We start from the raw sequence: 18,551 nt of genomic DNA on the forward strand, positions 1-18,551 counted from the left end.
TTAAATTGCTTGATGAATTTGAGGTACAGGGAGAATTCTTCTATTTCTGATCACTTAAATGAGTTTCAAGGGCTCCTAGATCAATTGTCAGGAATGGGCATAAAGTTTGATGACGAAGTTATGAGATTATGGTTGCTTAATACTCTACTAGAGTCTTGGGAGGTATTTCGGGTTTCAATTACGAACTCTACCTCGAATGGTGTTGTTTCTTTTCAGATGGCAAAAAGCGGTGCTCTTAATGAAGAGATGAGAAGGAAGGCACATGGTTCTTCATCTCAGTTTGAGATGCTTGTTACAGAAGCTAGGGGGAGAAGTCATAAAAAGGAACATAAAGGTGGTAGAGAAGAGTAGGAGCAAGTCCAAGTCAAGATACAAGAATTTAGAGTGCCATTTTTGTCATAAAACTGGGCACATTCAGAAATACTGTTTTAAGTGGAAAAAGAAGAACAAAGACAAGAAGGGAAAGCAAAGAGAGAATGACCATGATGAGAAAGTGGAGCACTATATAAGAATAAAGACCCATAAACCCATTTCCTTAAGGTTTTGGGTTGAGAGTGGTGTAAGTGTCTTATGTGGTTAGGCTCATATCTCATTGGTGTTGTTCTCCCCAGTGAAACCCCCTCTGTAATCCTAACGAGTGGTATCAGAGCCGATGGTTAAAACCGGCTTAGATGAGTGCAGTGTGGTCCTAGTATCGAAAGTCTTCCTGATAGTGTGGGTCAGGTAAGCATGTTCCGTTAAGAAAAAATGGCGGTACAGAAAAGGGCAGAAAAGGAGTACTGTGGTTGGGAATGCTTCCGCTAGAGGGGGAGTATACCAATGTGGTTGAAGGGACTCACCCTTGAGGGGGAGATTGTTAGGAATCCAAGTGTGAGTCTAAGTCCCACATTGACTAGAAATGAGAAAGTAGAGCACTATATAAGGATAAAGACCTATAAACCCATTGCCTTAAGGTTTTGGGTTGAGAGTGATGTCAGTGTCTTATGTGGTTAATCAAATGAGAGATATTCTTGGAAACTAATCATAAGACCATACATTAATTGATTTGTATTAAATTTATCTTATATAAATTATATTTTCCATAACCTCATATCAAATATTTATAAACTAAATGACTAATTTATAACATATATAACTTGCTTTACTTTTCTTAAAGTTAATTTAGAGTTCGTTTTCACCCCTTTCTAAATTTAATGCTACCAAATTTTAAATGAAAAAATGATTTATGAACATTTTAATTTTGTCTATATTTATTATATACTTTTTTTTTCATCTTTCTCTTCTTATCATATTACATGACCTATAAATTTACCTTTTTTATTATTTTTCTAAATGTATTTTAAGTATTAATACACCTTTTTAGTAATCCATGAATCATTACTAATTTTAAATTTTGTTGACATAACGTTGATTTTCCATGCAAATAATGGTTTTGCTCCTAATATATGAAAAATAAGTTTAACGAGATGAGACAAAAATGAAATAAAATCTGAATTACTAATAGGTGAAAGAAAATCTATTATATTTGGTAGAGATGATAGAGAAAAAAAAGATAAGAAAAGAATTAGTGAAAGAAAAACAATATTTAAACTAAAAAAATGAGTATAAAGAAAAAATATTTTATTTAGTATCAATGTTTTTATTTATTATTATTATTAATATTATTTTTTTAATTATTTATTACTGTTATTATAATAAATAAAGTAATAGAACTAGAAAATATACTATAATATATTACAAAAAATCATTTTACTTGCCTAATCAATTATAAATATGCATGTGTCAAATTCTTTTCATTGGCAAAAAATACATTATTAAAAAAATATTTAAAACAACTCCAATCCATCATATATTCTAAACCACATTTACTTTACCTTTTCTTTAATATATGTAAATGCTTTGCGCATACATGTGGCCCAATAATACTAAATCTGCGCACTCCAACGTATTTACGAGACTCAAGACTCAAGACTCAAGACTCGCCCAATAACCCTGATTTCAAAAACGTGAAAGTCAAGTTACTCAAATTCCAACTTCGCTCACACTCCGCTGTGGTTTGTAAGCGCCTTCTTCCGGCACACCATTTGCACCCTTCAATTTTTTCGTCATCGTTTCAGTCTCCAAAACAGAATGTTGTGAAACAAGAAACAAGGTTTTAGAGAAATTGGAGATGAAGGGAGCAAGGAATATCAGATTCAGGTATTTTACAACACTAATGTTAAGAATTTTCGTGATGAAAATGGGATTGAAAACAATTTTAGGGTTTAGGGGGTGACAATTAAAACTGTTATTTGCATGCGTGTTTAGGTATTTTGTTGGATGCGCTGTTCCGATTCTGTGTTGGACAAATCATTTAAAGGTGCAAAAAATGAAAAAAAAAAAAACGATTTTATTGTGACGTAATAATAATGATCATGAGAATTTGTAATCTGAAGACAAGAATAAAAGATCAGTATAACGCAGCCGGGTCGAGTGGAGAGTCTGTTCACTCGCGATTCCAAAATCTCTGCGACAGGGAAGACTCTCTCAGATTGCTTGATGTAATTTGAACGATTTATTTGCCTTGTACTCTGCGCCAATGCATATGTGAGTGGAATTATAATTGTTCTGTTTTTGGATGTAATGTCTCCCATACACGTTCCACTGGATTTATTAATCTTGTTTTGGATTGGTCTCAGAAGAGTGTTTCTGTCCAATAAATGGATTTATACAGATTCTCCTGCTCAAACGAGGGAAAAGAACTGGAAAAAATTGTTTTCAATGTCACATTTTGGTAGAAAATGCAGTATATTAGAAAGTCAATAGAGATCCCATGATGCAAGTACTCAAAAAACTTTATAGTGGCGAGAGCTTTTCAATGCCATATATTTAACGATATATACAGGGCAAAACTTGCAATCTAATCTGTTCATGGTGATGATTCTGAACATGCAGCAGTATGTAACTTGCAAGTGTTATATATAGATATAGTCTTTCTCTTTAAAACAAAGAATTATACAGTCAAATGCATTGCATGCCAAGACCACGTTGGTAAAAACAAACACACGTGCAAGTTAATTATGATTTGATTTTTTATTGTTTAGGTGAAGTTTACTTCCCTGTTTACTGTGTATGATCTTGAATGAGATATTTGTTTTTTAACAAACTTTTGTTGTACGTGGGACAGGGTTTCAAGATTTAAAAAATGGAAGCTTATTGTTAGAAATGTTCCTTTCAAGGTTTGAGACACAAAATTAAAAAACTTGAAATAAATATTTTTGGATACCTTGACTTCTGATTAGTTGAATTAAATAAATATTTCAAATTTATTTTTGAAATAAACCATAGGGATGCATGTAAAACATACAGAAATAAGAGATAAGTTTTCATCGGTTGGATTACTGTGGGACGTATTTATTCCACAAAAGTCAGACACAGGGTAAATTTATTAGCCAAATGTATGAACTGTTACCAAGTCTTTATTTTATTTGCCTACTATTTGTGTTCTAAAATAACCTGCATGTAAGCTTCATGTTTCTTTTCAGGCCCTTCAATAGCTGAATGGATCAATTTAGCAAAACGAGTCATAGCTGTTGATTGAGCTGATCCAAATAAGATATTTAGTAGTGATACTAATGATACTTATGCATCAGAGAAAGGTAATTTTTATCTTCAGTGAAAATGGTACTTTTCATCAGCCACTATTATTTTCTATATTTGAAAATGAATGAAGTCGTGCAATTTTTCATATTTTGTCTAGAGCTTATTCATCTAAATTAAAAATCTATTTTTTTTTTGCTTGCCCTGCATTGTTTAATACATGTGATAGGTGGATTGCTTAATCAGGTGAAGTGTCTTTCGGCTTTTTAGTGCAGAAATTTATACTTATTCAAAGCACTATGTTATTATCAATTATTTAATAGTACTATTTTATGAGGTATAAAAATATTATTATTTGAAAAACTTCTTGCCAGCAGCCCTTACTGTGAAATGAGTGATTATAAGAGGGGTTAGCAAATTGGTTGATGGTTTGTTCTTGAATTTGGGCTTATACTGATTTAAAAAAGTTGGCAATTGTTTTTTCTTTCTGAATATAGTCTTTGCTAGGAAAAAACCATCATCGAATAATGGCATATTTCACGGATGAAAAATCTTAGTCAAACTATTACCTAAACTTCAGGACCACAATTTTTTCACTTTAGAAAACTTTGTAAATTGTTGTCTAAGATGTGTAGTGAGATAAAAAACCAAACATTCATTGCTGCACAAGACTTAAGGGGGGCCACCACTTCTGAATACCTATCGCGCTTCCTTCATACACTTTCTATACATCTTCTTTATAGATTTCTCTTTCAAAATAGGTTAACATTTGGCACCTTTATGTTATCATGGCATAAGAAGGTTTTCTACGTTTTTATTGTTGATAGTTATAATTGATTGCACATTTTTTTTTTTAGCATTTAGAAATTCATATAAGGAGGTTTTGTATTCAGCAAATAGGTAGAAATGTATTTTTATTTGGTATACGTAATTTTTTCCCTTCTACTTTTGAGTATTTTAAGCAAATTCAGGAATTAGCAAGGTCCTCTTCCTACATATGCTAATTTCCAAGTTTTCTTAACATACTTAAAGTAGAAAAGGAAAGAAATTATACATATTGAATAGAAATATGTTTTTACTTATTATTCTATTACGTCTTTTGAATACAAAACCTTTTTATATAAAATTTTAAATGCTAAATAAATAATGATTTACAATCAATTATAACTATAAACATAACAAAAATATAAGGACAAAGAATTTTTTTTTTATTATAGCTTCCTATATTTAAGTTTGTTATTTTCAACACACCCTTTCAAATTTGATTATTTTATCTTGATGTTGGTCGTTTGATTCCAAAGATTGTTTTTCTCAAACAAATTGGTCTTCAATGGTTTAGTCATGATATTTGCAACTTGCTCTTCATACTTGTAGAATTGGAGCTTAACTTCTTCTTGCTTGATCAGTTCCCTATTGTAATGATAACGAATGTCTATTTGTTTGCTCGGCCCATGCAACATAGGGTTTTTGGCTAATGCCATAGCAAATTGGTTATCACAATGAATAGTTATCAGATCAACTTGAATATTTTTTTAAATATTCTAATATCCTACGTAGCCAAATTGCTTGTCATGTTGTAGATGCTGCTACAATATATTCTGCTTCTGGTATTGATAGAGCCATCACCTGTTGCTTCTTAAAAGACCATGATATAACTTCATTTCCTAAATAGAATACATATCCCGAAGTGCTTCTACGAGTTTCAATATCATCGGCCCAATAACTATCCGTATAACCTACTAAATTGTAGGCATTTGAGTAAGTATAAAAGAGTCCATGATCTCGAGTTCCATTAAGATAAGGAAGAATCCTTTTAGCTGCTTGTGTGACTAATATGGTTTCTCCATGAAACAACTTATTAGTCTAACCCCATAAATAATGTCAGGTCTAGTGGATGTCAAATAGCAAAGACTACCCATTATACTTCTGAAGTAAGTTTGATCCACAAATTCTCCACTACCAACTCTCTTCATCACCATGCGTTCTACAATTGGAGTTTGAATTAGGGAAAATGCATCCATCTTGAAAATTTTTAAGATATCAATGGTATATTTCCTTTGTGAAACAAAAATACCATCATTACTTTGTTGTACTTCAATGCCAAGAAAGTATGACATAAGTCTCATGTTTGTCATCTCAAATTATTGTGTCATGACCTTGAATTCAACAAACATTTTCTCACTATTCTCAGCGAAAATCAGGTCATCTACATACAAACATAAGGTCAAAAGCTCACCATTTGTCTTATGTGTGATATATCACGTATGCTTATGATTACATTTATGAAAACCATCCTCCAATTAGTATGTGTCAATGCGAGAGTACCAAGCACGTGGTGCTTATTTTAACCCATACAAGGCTTTTTTAAAGTGGTAAACTTTCTTCTCATCTCCTTTCTTTCTAAAGCCAAGTGGTTGCTCAACATATAATTCTTCTTGAAGTACACCATTCATAATTGTTGACTTTACATTCATTTGATAGATGTTCCATTTGATGGATGTTCCATTTGTTTTGACCTACAAGAGATGAAATCATTTGCATAGTATCCATTCTTTAAACTGGTGCAAATACCTCAAAATAATCAAGTCTCGACTTTTGTTAGCAACCCTTTACTATTAATCTTGTTTCATAACGATCTACCCTACCATCGGGTTTATACTCTATCTTGTACACCCATTTGGCTCCTATCAGCTTCTTTCCAACTAGATGGGTAGTAAGCTCTTAAGTCTCATTTTTTTCTATTGAGTGATATCTTCTTTCATGGCTTGGATCTACTTTTCATCTGCTACTTCATCTTGAAATGAAACTGGATCACAATTTACAAATATACAAAATCTTGCTTAAAGAATCTTCATTCAAATCATTTTCGTCGTCGTCTCTTCCCAACACATAATCTTGCAATTATGCTAGTTGCACATGTTCATCAAATATTTGTGATTAATCATGGCAATCAACACTTCCGCTTCCAAAATTAAATGGAGAAAATTATGATAATTGGGCAGTCCATTTGAAGGTATATTTCCACTCTTAAGATTTGTGGGATTTGGTGGAAAAAGGCTTTGCAGATGTTATAAAAAAAGAATGAAGCAACAAATTGATCCTAACTTTGACCAAGCTTTGCAAAGCAAGACGAATTTCACCAATCGTGGTGGATACCAAGGTGGTCAAGGTCGTGGACTTGGTCGTAATCGAGGAAGGGTAGTTTTGTATCACATAGGGACAAAATTGGTGAGAGTAGTTATTTAGGTGGAAGATCAAAATTCAAATGTGACAAGTCCAAAGTGGATTATTATAAATATTAGCAATTCAACCATTATGCATCAGAATGCCAAACCAAATTACAAAAAGAACATGGAGAACATGCAAATGTACTTGAAACTGAAGAAAATATGACTTGCCTATACACAAGGTCTAGATGTTGAAAACAATGACACTTGGCATCTTGATGCAGGACGTAGGAACCATATGACGGGAAAAAAAGGGAGTTTTTCTCTTTCTTAGATAAATCAATGAAAGGATAAATGAATTTTGGAAACAAATCCAAAATTCTCGTGATGTATATGATGTGCCTGGATTATTATGGAATTTATTGAGCATGGGACAACTTTTTGAAAAAGGGTACAAAGTTCATTAAGACAACAGAGTATGTCAAACTATGAGCAAAGATAATAAAAACGTTATAAGGGTAAAAATATTAAGAATCGTATGTTTCCTTTGTTGTTTAAAACGAGAACCTTGATGAATTTTCAAGCTATGGTAAAAGACGAATATTGGTTGTGGCATCTCTGCATTGGTCATTTGCACTTCAGATGTTTGAAGTTATTGGCACAGAAGTAAATGGTGGTTAGCCCTCCACTCATTAAAGATCCCAACAATCCATGTGAAGGTTGCATTCTTGGAAAGCACCATCATCATTGGAAAGTCTATGCGAGCAAAGCAACTCTTACAAATGATTCACATAGATATATGTGGTCATGACACAACAGTTTGAGATGACAAACATGGGACTCATGTCACACTTTCTTGGCATTGAAGTACAACAAAGTAATGATGGTATTTTTGTTTCATAAAAAGAAATATACCATTGATATCTTAAAAAAATTCAAGATGGATCCAACTTCCCCAATTCGAACTCCAATTATAGAACACATGGTGATGAAGAAAGTTAGTAGTGAAGAATTTGTGGATCCAACTTACTTCAAGAGTATTGTTCTTATGAGACAAAGTCGTACTCCCAAGTTTACCTAATTGTCCTAGTATTCGGTTGCTGGCTGGTCTTTCCTTGATGGAGTTCTTCTTGGTGCAGGTGTGATATTGGGCTGTGTTTCTGGCATGGGATGCACTTCTTGGCGTATCTGGTGTAGTCTTCCTCGATGGTTGGCCAATATTAGCCTGCCCGCAATATATGTGCTGCCATAGTTTTGGGACTTGAGTGATAGCCACAAACTCCTCGTGTGTCTCCTACATAACGTAGTCGGCTTTCTCTTTGGTGTTACATCTTAGCAGGGGAGTGCTAAAGCCTTTTCTGAAGAGTCCCCCCCACCAAAATATAGCGGATTGCCTTTCTCATCCAACCTTTCTCTTCATTTTCAGGAACAGTTCCTTGTTGCAAGTACCGAATAAATGGTTCCATTCAGGTGTCGTCTGTTGTGATTTGCATGCATTGGGGTGTTTGTTCAATAGAGGGTGACATTAGGGTTTGTTGCAGCAGAGATTTGTATTTGCCATTTTTCTTCTTGCTGTCAAGTTTTGATAGCTGGCCCGCCCTGGTATTGTGGGCTCTGGGTACGTGTTCGATTTTGAAATCATCGAATTGGCCAATCATACTGGTGACTATATGGTAGTATTGCGCCAGCATGAGGTCCTTTACCTGATACTCCCTTGTGAGATGTCCCATATTAGTCGAGAATCAGATTTGCACAAGAGCCGCCTAGGCCAACTTCTTTAGAGAGGTTAAGGCAGACAATTATTGCTTCATACTCTACTTGATTGTTCAAGGTTTTAAACTTTAAGTGCATAGGCTGCTCGATTAAGATGTTGCCCGGTCCCTCGAGTACAATGCCTGCCCCTACTCCTTGTGGGTTTGACGAGCTATCTACGTGCATGGTCCACCATGTTTCCTTCGGAGTTACGTAGTCTTGCAAGTTGTTGGCAAAGTCTTCCAAACATTGGGCTTTTATCACATCGTGCAGTTCGTAGCGTATGCTAAATTTGGACAATTTAATGGACCATGCTGAGAGTCGTCTGGTCAAATCGGGTTTTTCCAGGATTTTCTGGATGGGGCAGTCAGTGGAGTATATGGAAATAAATTCATTCGGGTCAGTGGTACCATCATTCGTGACAGTTGGCGCTTTCCACTTGTGAGGGAAGGGGGTCTTCGTAATTTCGTCTATGAATGGGTGTTTGTAGTTTCTTCGGGACGCGAACGAACTGAAATTACCACCTGTGGTATGACCTGTTGGCATATATTCACTTTCTTCTTATGTGGTTCCCCTAAAGGGTGCGGGACAAAGTCCTCCTATCGCTTTGTCTGCTTCGATCTTTCTTTTAAGGCTAGAATTTTTCTCCCTCAAGGCCTCCATTTCGTTCGCATTCCTCTTCTTATATTCTGCGAACTCTTGCTGCATCCTAGCCTAGGCTTCCAAAATGCGAGAAATGTCTGATGAAGGGCCTGTATCCCCAACTTCAGCTGTTGGGACCCTAGTGGGAACTTCTGCTACTCTGCTTCTTGTGGATACCATTTTGTCTTAACAATGCCGGGTAGGGAACCTATCAAGTACTCTTTGGTCCCACGGTGGGCGCCAATTGTTCTTATGAGACCAAGTCGTACTCCCCAAGTTTACCCAATTGTCATAGTATTAGGTTGCTGGCTAGTCTTTCCTTGCTCCGGTGGTTCTCTGAGGACGGCGCATGGATGTCTGCAAAAGATACTCTGATGCTTAAGTTAGCACTGATGATGTCAAGGATTTAGAGAATATTTTAATGTGTAATCAATGCATAGAACATTGTGCTATTTATACCTTTTTACTTATGGGTCCTACCTGGAATGAGCTTTTGGGCCCAAATACCTTTTTTAGTTGTTTCTGGATCTAGTGACAATGGGTGAAATTACCAGGAGGTCCCTCGAAAGTTACTGGTAAGCGCCAGTGGGTTACTATTGTCAGGTACCGCATACTATGAAGGGTGTTCTAAGTATGCAGTATTTGGTACGTTGTCATGTGGATCTGAGTGACTAGGTACTTCTTGGCAGCTTAATCATTTGAGTAAGGCTTAATTATCATTTTGGTCCTCTAATTTATTGGGTTGGTTCACTTTGGTCCCCTTATTATTTTTAGGTTCAATTTGGTCCTCTAATTCTTTAAAAGGTTCAATTTGGTCCCTGCCGTTAAGTCAACTTTAACACCGTCTCCGTACATGCCACGTGTCATTTTGTGGAATTTTCAAATTTTTTTTAATTTTTTTTTTAATTTTTTAATTTTTTTTAAAAAAAATTAAACTGCCACGTGTCACCTTATGGTTGTGACACGTGTCACCTTACGGTTGTGACACGTGTCATCTTACGGTTGTGACACGTGTTACTTTGAGATTTTTTATTTAAAAAATGTACTGCCACGTGGCAGATCACGATTGTGCCACGTGTCAAACTAACATTTGTTATTTTCAATTTAGTCCCTCTATTACAATTTTGATTCAATTTAGTCCCCCAATTTTTTAAGATGATTCAATTTTGTCCTCTCTAATTTGATACCAAATTAGTAATTAAGCTTAATTACAACTTATATCTACATATTAAAATAATTTTTGTTATATTTATAGATTAAATTACTCCATCTAACTATTCAAATTATTATTTTTTTTTACATGTATAGAAACTTTCAAGTGTAAAAAATTACAAGTGAAAAATATAACAAATGAAATAACATGAGTATTTAGGGAGTGATTTGATGTATAAATGGTAAAAAATTATTTAAACATGAATGTATAAATTGTAATTAAGCTTAATTATTAATTTGGTCTCAAATTGGAGAGGACAAAATTAAATCATTTAAAAAAATTGGGGGACTAAATTGAATCAAAATTGTAAAAAGAGGGACTAAATTGAAAACAACCAATGTTAGTTTGACACGTGGCACAATCGTGACCTGCCACAATCGTGACCTGCCACGTGTCACAACCATAAGATGACACGTGTCACAACCATAAGGTGACACGTGGCAGTTTAATTTTTTTTAAAGAAAATTTAAAAAATTAAAGAAAAAATAAAATAAAAATTTGAAAATTCCACAAAATGACACGTGGCATGTACGGAGACGGTGTTAAAGTTGACTTAACGGCAGGGACCAAATTGAACCTTTTAAAGAATTAGAGGACCAAATTGAACCTAAAAATAATAAGGGGACCAAAGTGAACCAACCCAATAAATTAGGGGACCAAAATGATAATTAAGCCTTTGAGTAATTATGGTTGGATATGGGTCGCTTAAGAAATAAAGTTATGTCATGGTTTTCTAAGAAGCAACAAGTGGTGGCTCTATTAACAACAAAAGAAAAATATATTGTTGCAGCATGTCAAGCAGTTTGGCTACGTAGGGTACTAAAAGATTTAAAATATTTTCAGGTTGATCCAATGACTATTTGTTGTGACTAAAATAAATTTTCTATGACATTATCCAAGAGCCTTGTGTTCCATGGATGGAGCAAGCACATAAACATTCATTACATTACAGAGCTGATCAAGCAAGAGGAAATTGAACTCCAATTCTGCAAGTCTGAAGAATAAGTTGCAGATATCATAACTAAACCAATTAAGACTAATTTGTTTGAGAAATTTAGAACAATGTTTGGAATTAAGCAGCTAACATGATGATAAAATATTGAAGTTTGAAGGAGGGTGTTGAAAATAGAAAACTTAAATATAGGAAACTATAATAAGATTTGTTTTACATCTTTTAATGTTCATAGTTATAATTGATTGTAAACCATAAGTTCTTTAGCAATTAGAAGTTTATGTTAGGAAGTTTTGTATTCATAAGACAAGTAAAAAATTAATAAGTATTTTAAGGGAAATTAGGAATTAGAAAATTTGTGTTCCTATAATCATTTGGATTGAATAGTCAAATTGAAATATTACTCTCTAAGTGTCTTTGTCATTGGCCTTAATGTTAATGGTTTATTTCCTCTACCCACATCTAATAATTAACCTAATGATCTTATACTTAGCACCTGCCGTTTTGTTTTACATATGTTGAAAGCTCACGTGTAATAGCTCAAACATGTGTGTTTGTTTCCATATTTATGTGCCATCTATATGTATGAGAATGTGAGCAATTTAGGGAAGCAAGAAATGAGGTATTTGGGGCATGTGATTTCACAAAAAGGGGTGGAGATGGATTCCGAGAAGCTAGCAGCTATTCAGTAGTGGTCAACACATAAGACTATCAAAGCCTTAAAAGGTTTCCTTAGTCTTACGGGTTATTATCAGCGGTTTATACAAGGTTATGGGAAGATAGCTAAGCCCTTTACTAAGCAATAGAAGAAGGGGAGTTTTGAGTGGACTTGGAAAACATAGAGGCTCTCACGAAACTCAAAAACGCCATGACAACAACACCTGTGTTGAAGCTACCAAATTTTAAACAACCTTTCGCTATTGAGTGTTATGCATCCGGGAACGGGATAGGAGCAGTTTTGTCCTAGGAAAAAAGACCTATAGCTTTTTTTAGCACGACCTTATCGGATACCTCGTTGGCCAAGTCAATTTATGAGGAGTTAATGGCCCTGGTGCTGGCCATTCAACATTGGAGACTATACTTGCTGAGACAAAAGTTCAGAGTGTACACACATCAGAAAAGCCTGTGATACCTCTTAAAGTAGCAAATAACAACTTAGAATCAGCAAAATTGGTTAGCAAAATTGTTGGGGTATGAATTTGACATTATATATAAGATAGAGGCATCCAATAAGGTAATTGATTCCTTGTCCGGGATGTTTGAAGATGTGATGGAGAAGGAAAAGGAATTGCAAATGATAATCACACCTTTTTTGCAGTACTTCCAATCAATAACAAAGGAGGTACAGAAGGATGTTGTTTTATAGAAGATTATTGAGGAATTAAAAGAAAATCCTGATTCACATGGCCAATACACTTTGAAGCATGGGCTTCTGCATCATAAGGGCAAACTAGTGATATCAGCCACGTCCCTTTAGATCCCTAAAATCTTAGTAGAATACCACATGACTCCCACAAGAGGGCACTTGGGAATTTTTGGAACATATAGGAGGATTGGCCAATCTCTTTATTGGATTGGAATGAAGAAGATGGTGACAGACTTTGTGTATTTTATAGTCATCCTGCCAAAATCCAAGGGTTATGATGCCATCTTAGTTGTGATAGATAGGTTGAGCAAATATGGGCACTTTATACCAATTAAACATCCTTATTCAGTCAGGAGTATAGTTGAAATTTTCATCAAAGAAGTCGTTAAATTACATGGAATTCTTGCATCAGTGGTGAGTGATAGGGACCATACTTTTCTAAGTCTCTTTTGGAAGGAATTGTTCTGGTTGCAAGGGACAACATTAAACACAATATTGTTGAATATTGGTCATGGTGCCAATATGGCGGAAACTAGTAGCAGATTTTTGGCCAACTGCCATAACAAGGCCATGGCAGTCGCTTTGTGCATGGCGAGTGTCGGTGGCAGAGCGCTCGTGGTGAAAATCTCAGACAAAATAAAAAAAATGGAGAAGAGAAGAGAGAAAGCAGCAGGAGAAGAGAAGAGAGAAAGTAGCAGAAGAGAAGAAAGAAAGCAGTGCGGCGTGTGTTGGTTGGAGGAAGAAGATGCGATGACGTGATGTTTGTTGGTTGGAGGAAGAAGGAGAAGAGAACAAATCCTAAACCTAATTGTATGGTTTATGGTCTGATACATTTAAAATTTGGCTTGGCCCACTTCCCCAATGTGCAAATTCCCCTTACTTTACTATTTCACCCTCATTTCAGCCACTTAACATTACAAAAACTTCTTCTCTTACTATTTTACTTTTCTACCCTAATGTAGAAACCTCTTCTCTTATTATTTTACTTTTCTACCCTAATTTCAGTTCATCTTCTCTTATTATTTTACTTTTCTATCCTAATTTTAGTTACCATTTTTATTCTTTAAAACCTAAGTCTGGTCCATTAAACACATATTTAACCTAACCTATCTGCAAAACTTTCTTCATTCTCCATTATTTTATTCTATTCAAAACTATTATTTTATTCAAAACCAAAAGTTTTTAAAGCTTCCCTACCGGCCACTGTCACCCGTCGTCAGCTGCCACTATCGCTGGCCGCCACCGCCACCGCCAAGTTTGTTTTTTTTTTCAATATTTTTATTTATTTTTTCTATTTGTCTAATTTCACTATAATTATTTTGTAAAAAATATACCTATTTTTCAGCGGCCAATGATAATGATCCTTCAAGAACATCCCATAGGAGTGACCTAAGATGGAAACATTGTCATCTGATGGATGAATCAAATTTAAATACAATTATTTGCAATTATTGTGGGAAATTTATAAAAGGAGGAGTTACTAGAGCAAAAGAACATCTCATAGCAAAGAAGGGCAATGTTGTTGCTTGCACTAAGACTCTGAAAAATGTGAGACAAGAACTTTGGAAATTATACAAAGAAAAAGCATATAGCTCATCTGTCAATCCTAGATATACTACAACCAATGATAACCATGAAAGTGAAGATGAGGTTGAAATTTTCACAGCTAATAATGATAAAGGGAGAAATAGCGGTGGAAGAAAAGGGCTAATGGATATGTTTTGTAGAAATCCAACTACTGCAATAGAGAAGAGAAAAAAGGAAAAAATAAGGCAAGCTAACATTAAAGAGGCATGTGACAAAAATTTAAAGGCCTCGGTTCATCAATATATTGCTCGATTTTGGTACCAAGCAGGCTTGTCATTCAACTTTATGAAGTTGAAAAGTTTTCAAGATATGACTGATGTCATAGGTGCTTATGGACCTAATTTACCCGCTCCTAGTTATCATGAAACCAAAGTTTCACTTCTCAACAAGGAAGTTGAGTACACTGAAAAGTTGTTGCAAGATCATAAATTGCAAAGGAGCAAACATGGTTGTTCTATTATGTCAGATGCATGGACTGATCGAAAGCAACGATGCTTAATTAACTTTTTGGTGAGCTCCCCTGTAGGGATAATGTTTGTCAAGTCCATTGATGGTTCAAACTTTGTGAAGACAGGAGAAAAACTATTTGAGATGCTTGATTGCCTTGTGGAGGAGATTGGGGAAGAAAATTTTGTTCAAGTTATAGCAGATAATAGGAGCAATTATGTGTTAGTTGGTAAGTTGTTAGAAAAGAAAAGATCTCATCTTTATTGGACTCCTTGTGCTGCCCATTGTATAGATTTGATGCTTGAAGATAATGGGAGCAATTGTGTGTGTGTGAAGAATGATAATACATTTATTTTATGATATGTTGTTATTTTTTATGTGTGTGTTGTGTGTGTGAAGAACAATAATACATTTATTTTATGATAGGTTGTTATTTTATGTTTTGAACTTTAAATTTGTTGTGTTTTAATATGATGTTATTATTAATGAAACTTTTAAACATAATATCATTATTTTTGTATTAAAATTATATGTGATGGTATTATATTGTTTTATCGCTATATTTCCATCAAAACATGTTATGGTTTTCATTATAACTTTATAAAGATTTTGAGGCATCCATATTTTTTGTTATCTGATATTATGTTCAATATATCTCCGTTGTCCTCTGTTCGGTCCCAATTTGAATACAAAATATTCTACATTACAAAATTTATATAAATGAACTCTTTTATAATAAATATGTAATGGCAATCATGCACCAAAGCAATAATTTAGATTAATGACTTCCATGGTCGGTTATAACATATTTCCATTTAAAATTCTTAAAGATTGCTAATACAATTTATTTTTGCTGGCAAGATGCCATTTGGTTTTGCACACACAACAATATTACATTAACATAAGATATACATACGTCACCACTAGAAAATGAGAGAGATGGTGTCAATTTTTTTTATCAAATATGTGTAAGTGCAATCCACAACTTGGTCAACATTTAGGCAGATCAGTCGGTGGTGGAGGGACTGACGTTGAAGGCGTTGGTCCATTTCCAACCTCAAAAGTCATGGCTAGTCCCCACGGCACATGATCTTCCATATGGCAATGCATAAGCCAAACCCCTATAAGTAAATCAACTCATTAGTCTGTCACCATATATAGTCTAGTTCATACACTTACATCTGAACAATGTTACTTTAATATATACTTGCAGAATATTTAGTTTAGTTTAACTTGATTTGAATGTTTATGAATTTCAAACAAAAAGTAACTGAAACAATCATAAAGAGACTCAATACCCGGATTATCTGCTTGGAATCTAATAACAGCCCATCCTCCCAAAGGCACCCCAACAGTGTTACGTAATTGCGGATTCACCAAATTAAACTTGGCTCTATCCGTGTCGTTGTTAAAATTCCCGAACCCTTGAGCCAAAACGTGAAAGTCATAACCATGAAGGTGCATGGGGTGGTTTTGCCCCTCAAGAAATGCTGTATTCTGAAACACAATCTCCACAGTTGAATTGAAATTGAGTTTCTTCGCCTTGGTTGATTTTGGAGCATACAGAAGGCTCTTATTATAAGCATTGTCCAGGTTGGTGAAGTCAAAATTAAGTGTAGGCTTATCAGGGAAATCTGTAGTGTACACTCCACTCACATTATTGTAGAACGCTTCCAACATAGACATCTTTATACCCGCGGGGATCGCAAATGACTCGTTGTTCATGCTCGCAGAATACCTGTCACCAAATTCTCCAGCACACGTCTTATTGGAAGCATTCTTGGAATCACACAATTCTAGGCTAAATCCAATGGTAATCAGCATGTGTTCATCAACTTTAAGTGGCACCGGAACCCAGTGTGGGGCCCCCACCTTGCTCGTCACGTTGGTGTAGAATTTAAAAGCCGTGTCTGTGTCGTTGAAGGGTGGTAGAATTGGCATTAGGGGCTCTGATGATGGTAGCGCATTGTCGTAAATAACTGTGCCACGAGCTATGTTGGTGTCGAAGTCAGGGAGATTAACAACGTAAGGAGAGGCTACCATGTAGTACGAACCATTGGGTTGGTTCGCTGTGAATAACACGTCAGCACTCTGGCCAGGGGCAATAACGATGATGTCGGTGTCGTAGCGTTCGGTGTATGAGGCATCGACGGCAACTACTGTGAAATTGTGATTTGCAATCTTAAAGAAGAGGTCATTATTGAGTGCAGCGTTGATCATTCGGAGCATGTACGTCCTTCCTTGCTTGACTTTCATCTTGAATGTCTCTGTGAATTGTATTCAAAAGATCAGTTTGAATTTTTATATTGTTCTTTTAAAAATTAAATTTTCTTGTAATGTAATTACGTGTGAAATAATCATTTTTAGCCGTAATTAATGAAGCCTACATACCATCTTCAGTACAGTTGAGAAGATCACTGGTCAAACCATTGATTGTAAAGGCATAAGATGCGTTTGGCCCACCACCACTAACCTGTGCTTCGGCCGTAATATCCTCAACATTAGAATTATATAAATCTCCTGCATTAAAATTAAAAAAAAATAATTATGAATAGAATTACGATATTGAAGTATTGCAGAATATAAGATGGTGTATGAGCTAGATTTCCATGGTAGATAGAGAAAATGTGTTATATAAAGGTAAAAAAAATTCAAAACAGAACAACAAACTAACGAAAGTTCTTATAGGAGTCTTACTTGTTAAGGATATATATGTAAAAGAAATGAAAGTATTAGATACCTAATATAATAGGAACTTGTTTGTACGGTTTAGGAAACGGAAATTGGCCTGAACGAGGTTGAATGATGAAAGCACCATGGACAGTTGCGCGTAAATATGTTGCATGAGCATGCCACCATAGTGTTCCTTCTTGTTGTGTTACGTTGAATTTGTGAGTGTATTTACCTTTGGGAGGAATTGGACACTGAGTTACATATTCAGGACCATCTGCCCAAATACTAAACCGTTGAAACACTCCATGCCTGCACATTTACTTCCAAATTTCAACCTCAGCGATGCATTATTTGTTTATCAAATCAAAAACTTTCTCTTAATTTTCGATGTTTGTTTGCTAAAGTATGAATTGTTTACCAATGAAGAGTGATATCGTACGGTCCCTCGTTGAGAACATGGACAATTACAGTGTCTCCTTCTCTCACATTTATGGTTGGCCCAGGGAAAAGTCCATTCACCGTGACAATCACTTGCTCTTTGCAAAAGCGTTTGATGGTCGTGTTCTGAATCTGAAATACATGAAATTGCAATAACATGAACATTCATCCATACAAAGTTATACGTTCCATAATGAAGCTCAAGACGTGTTTTATGTATCAAATACGAGAAAAGCTTACTCTGAAAGTGTGTTCAACAATGACTGCTGAAGCCAGGGAAGAAGCTAAAAGAGAAAAAGCACATGCAAGCCAAAACGCCAATAGCAGCTTCATGTTTAAGAAGAGAAACCAGAAGACAAATACAAGCTTTTATCAAATGATTAAGCTATTGCTAGTCTTGGTATGAAAAGTGCACTTCAATGCTTTGTTCGTCACATCACATGCTATATATATAGCCGGGGAAATTTGTCGTCTTCTATGTTTAAAATCAAATTAAGAGAATTAAAATTACTTTCTCAAATTAAAAACATGGAAACTCATTAGGATTTGTCGTCTTCTATATGTTTGTAAAATAACGTTATTAATTAATCCAAACATTCAAGTATTCATGTAATGTTTATTTAAGTTGATTAGTTTGGTTTTCATATATTCATTCATTCAATTTATAATAAGCAGTCACTTGCTTATTAATTATTTACTATTTTATTTTATGAAAATAACAGGTCGTAATTCAAG

The 18,551-nt window shown here is 34.9% G+C and overlaps 1 protein-coding gene and 1 long non-coding RNA gene across 2 annotated transcripts; one reads left to right on the forward strand and one right to left on the reverse strand.

The window, feature by feature from the left end:
- Window positions 1-1,914: 1,914 nt before the first annotated feature.
- LOC114183076 (uncharacterized) lies at window positions 1,915-17,062 on the forward strand. Its single transcript, XR_003604289.2, has 3 exons — window positions 1,915-2,199; window positions 3,525-3,638; window positions 16,439-17,062. It is a non-coding gene; the product is annotated as an uncharacterized LOC114183076 (long non-coding RNA).
- On the reverse strand, window positions 15,544-18,351 carry LOC114183075 (laccase-7-like). The gene is made up of 6 exons (XM_028069923.2): window positions 18,057-18,351; window positions 17,797-17,948; window positions 17,446-17,687; window positions 17,097-17,225; window positions 16,004-16,972; window positions 15,544-15,826 (listed from the first exon to the last, which is right to left on the reverse strand). The coding sequence occupies exons 1-6, from the start codon at window positions 18,147-18,149 to the stop codon at window positions 15,696-15,698; spliced, it is 1,716 nt and encodes a 571-aa protein (XP_027925724.1). The 5' UTR covers window positions 18,150-18,351; the 3' UTR covers window positions 15,544-15,695.
- Between the last annotated feature and the right edge of the window lie 200 nt (window positions 18,352-18,551).

The sequence above is a fragment of the Vigna unguiculata genome, chromosome 5, assembly GCF_037176805.1.
Source record: "Vigna unguiculata cultivar grain cowpea cultivar isolate G323 ecotype 2 chromosome 5, ASM3717680v1, whole genome shotgun sequence".
Lineage (NCBI taxonomy): Eukaryota > Viridiplantae > Streptophyta > Magnoliopsida > Fabales > Fabaceae > Vigna > Vigna unguiculata.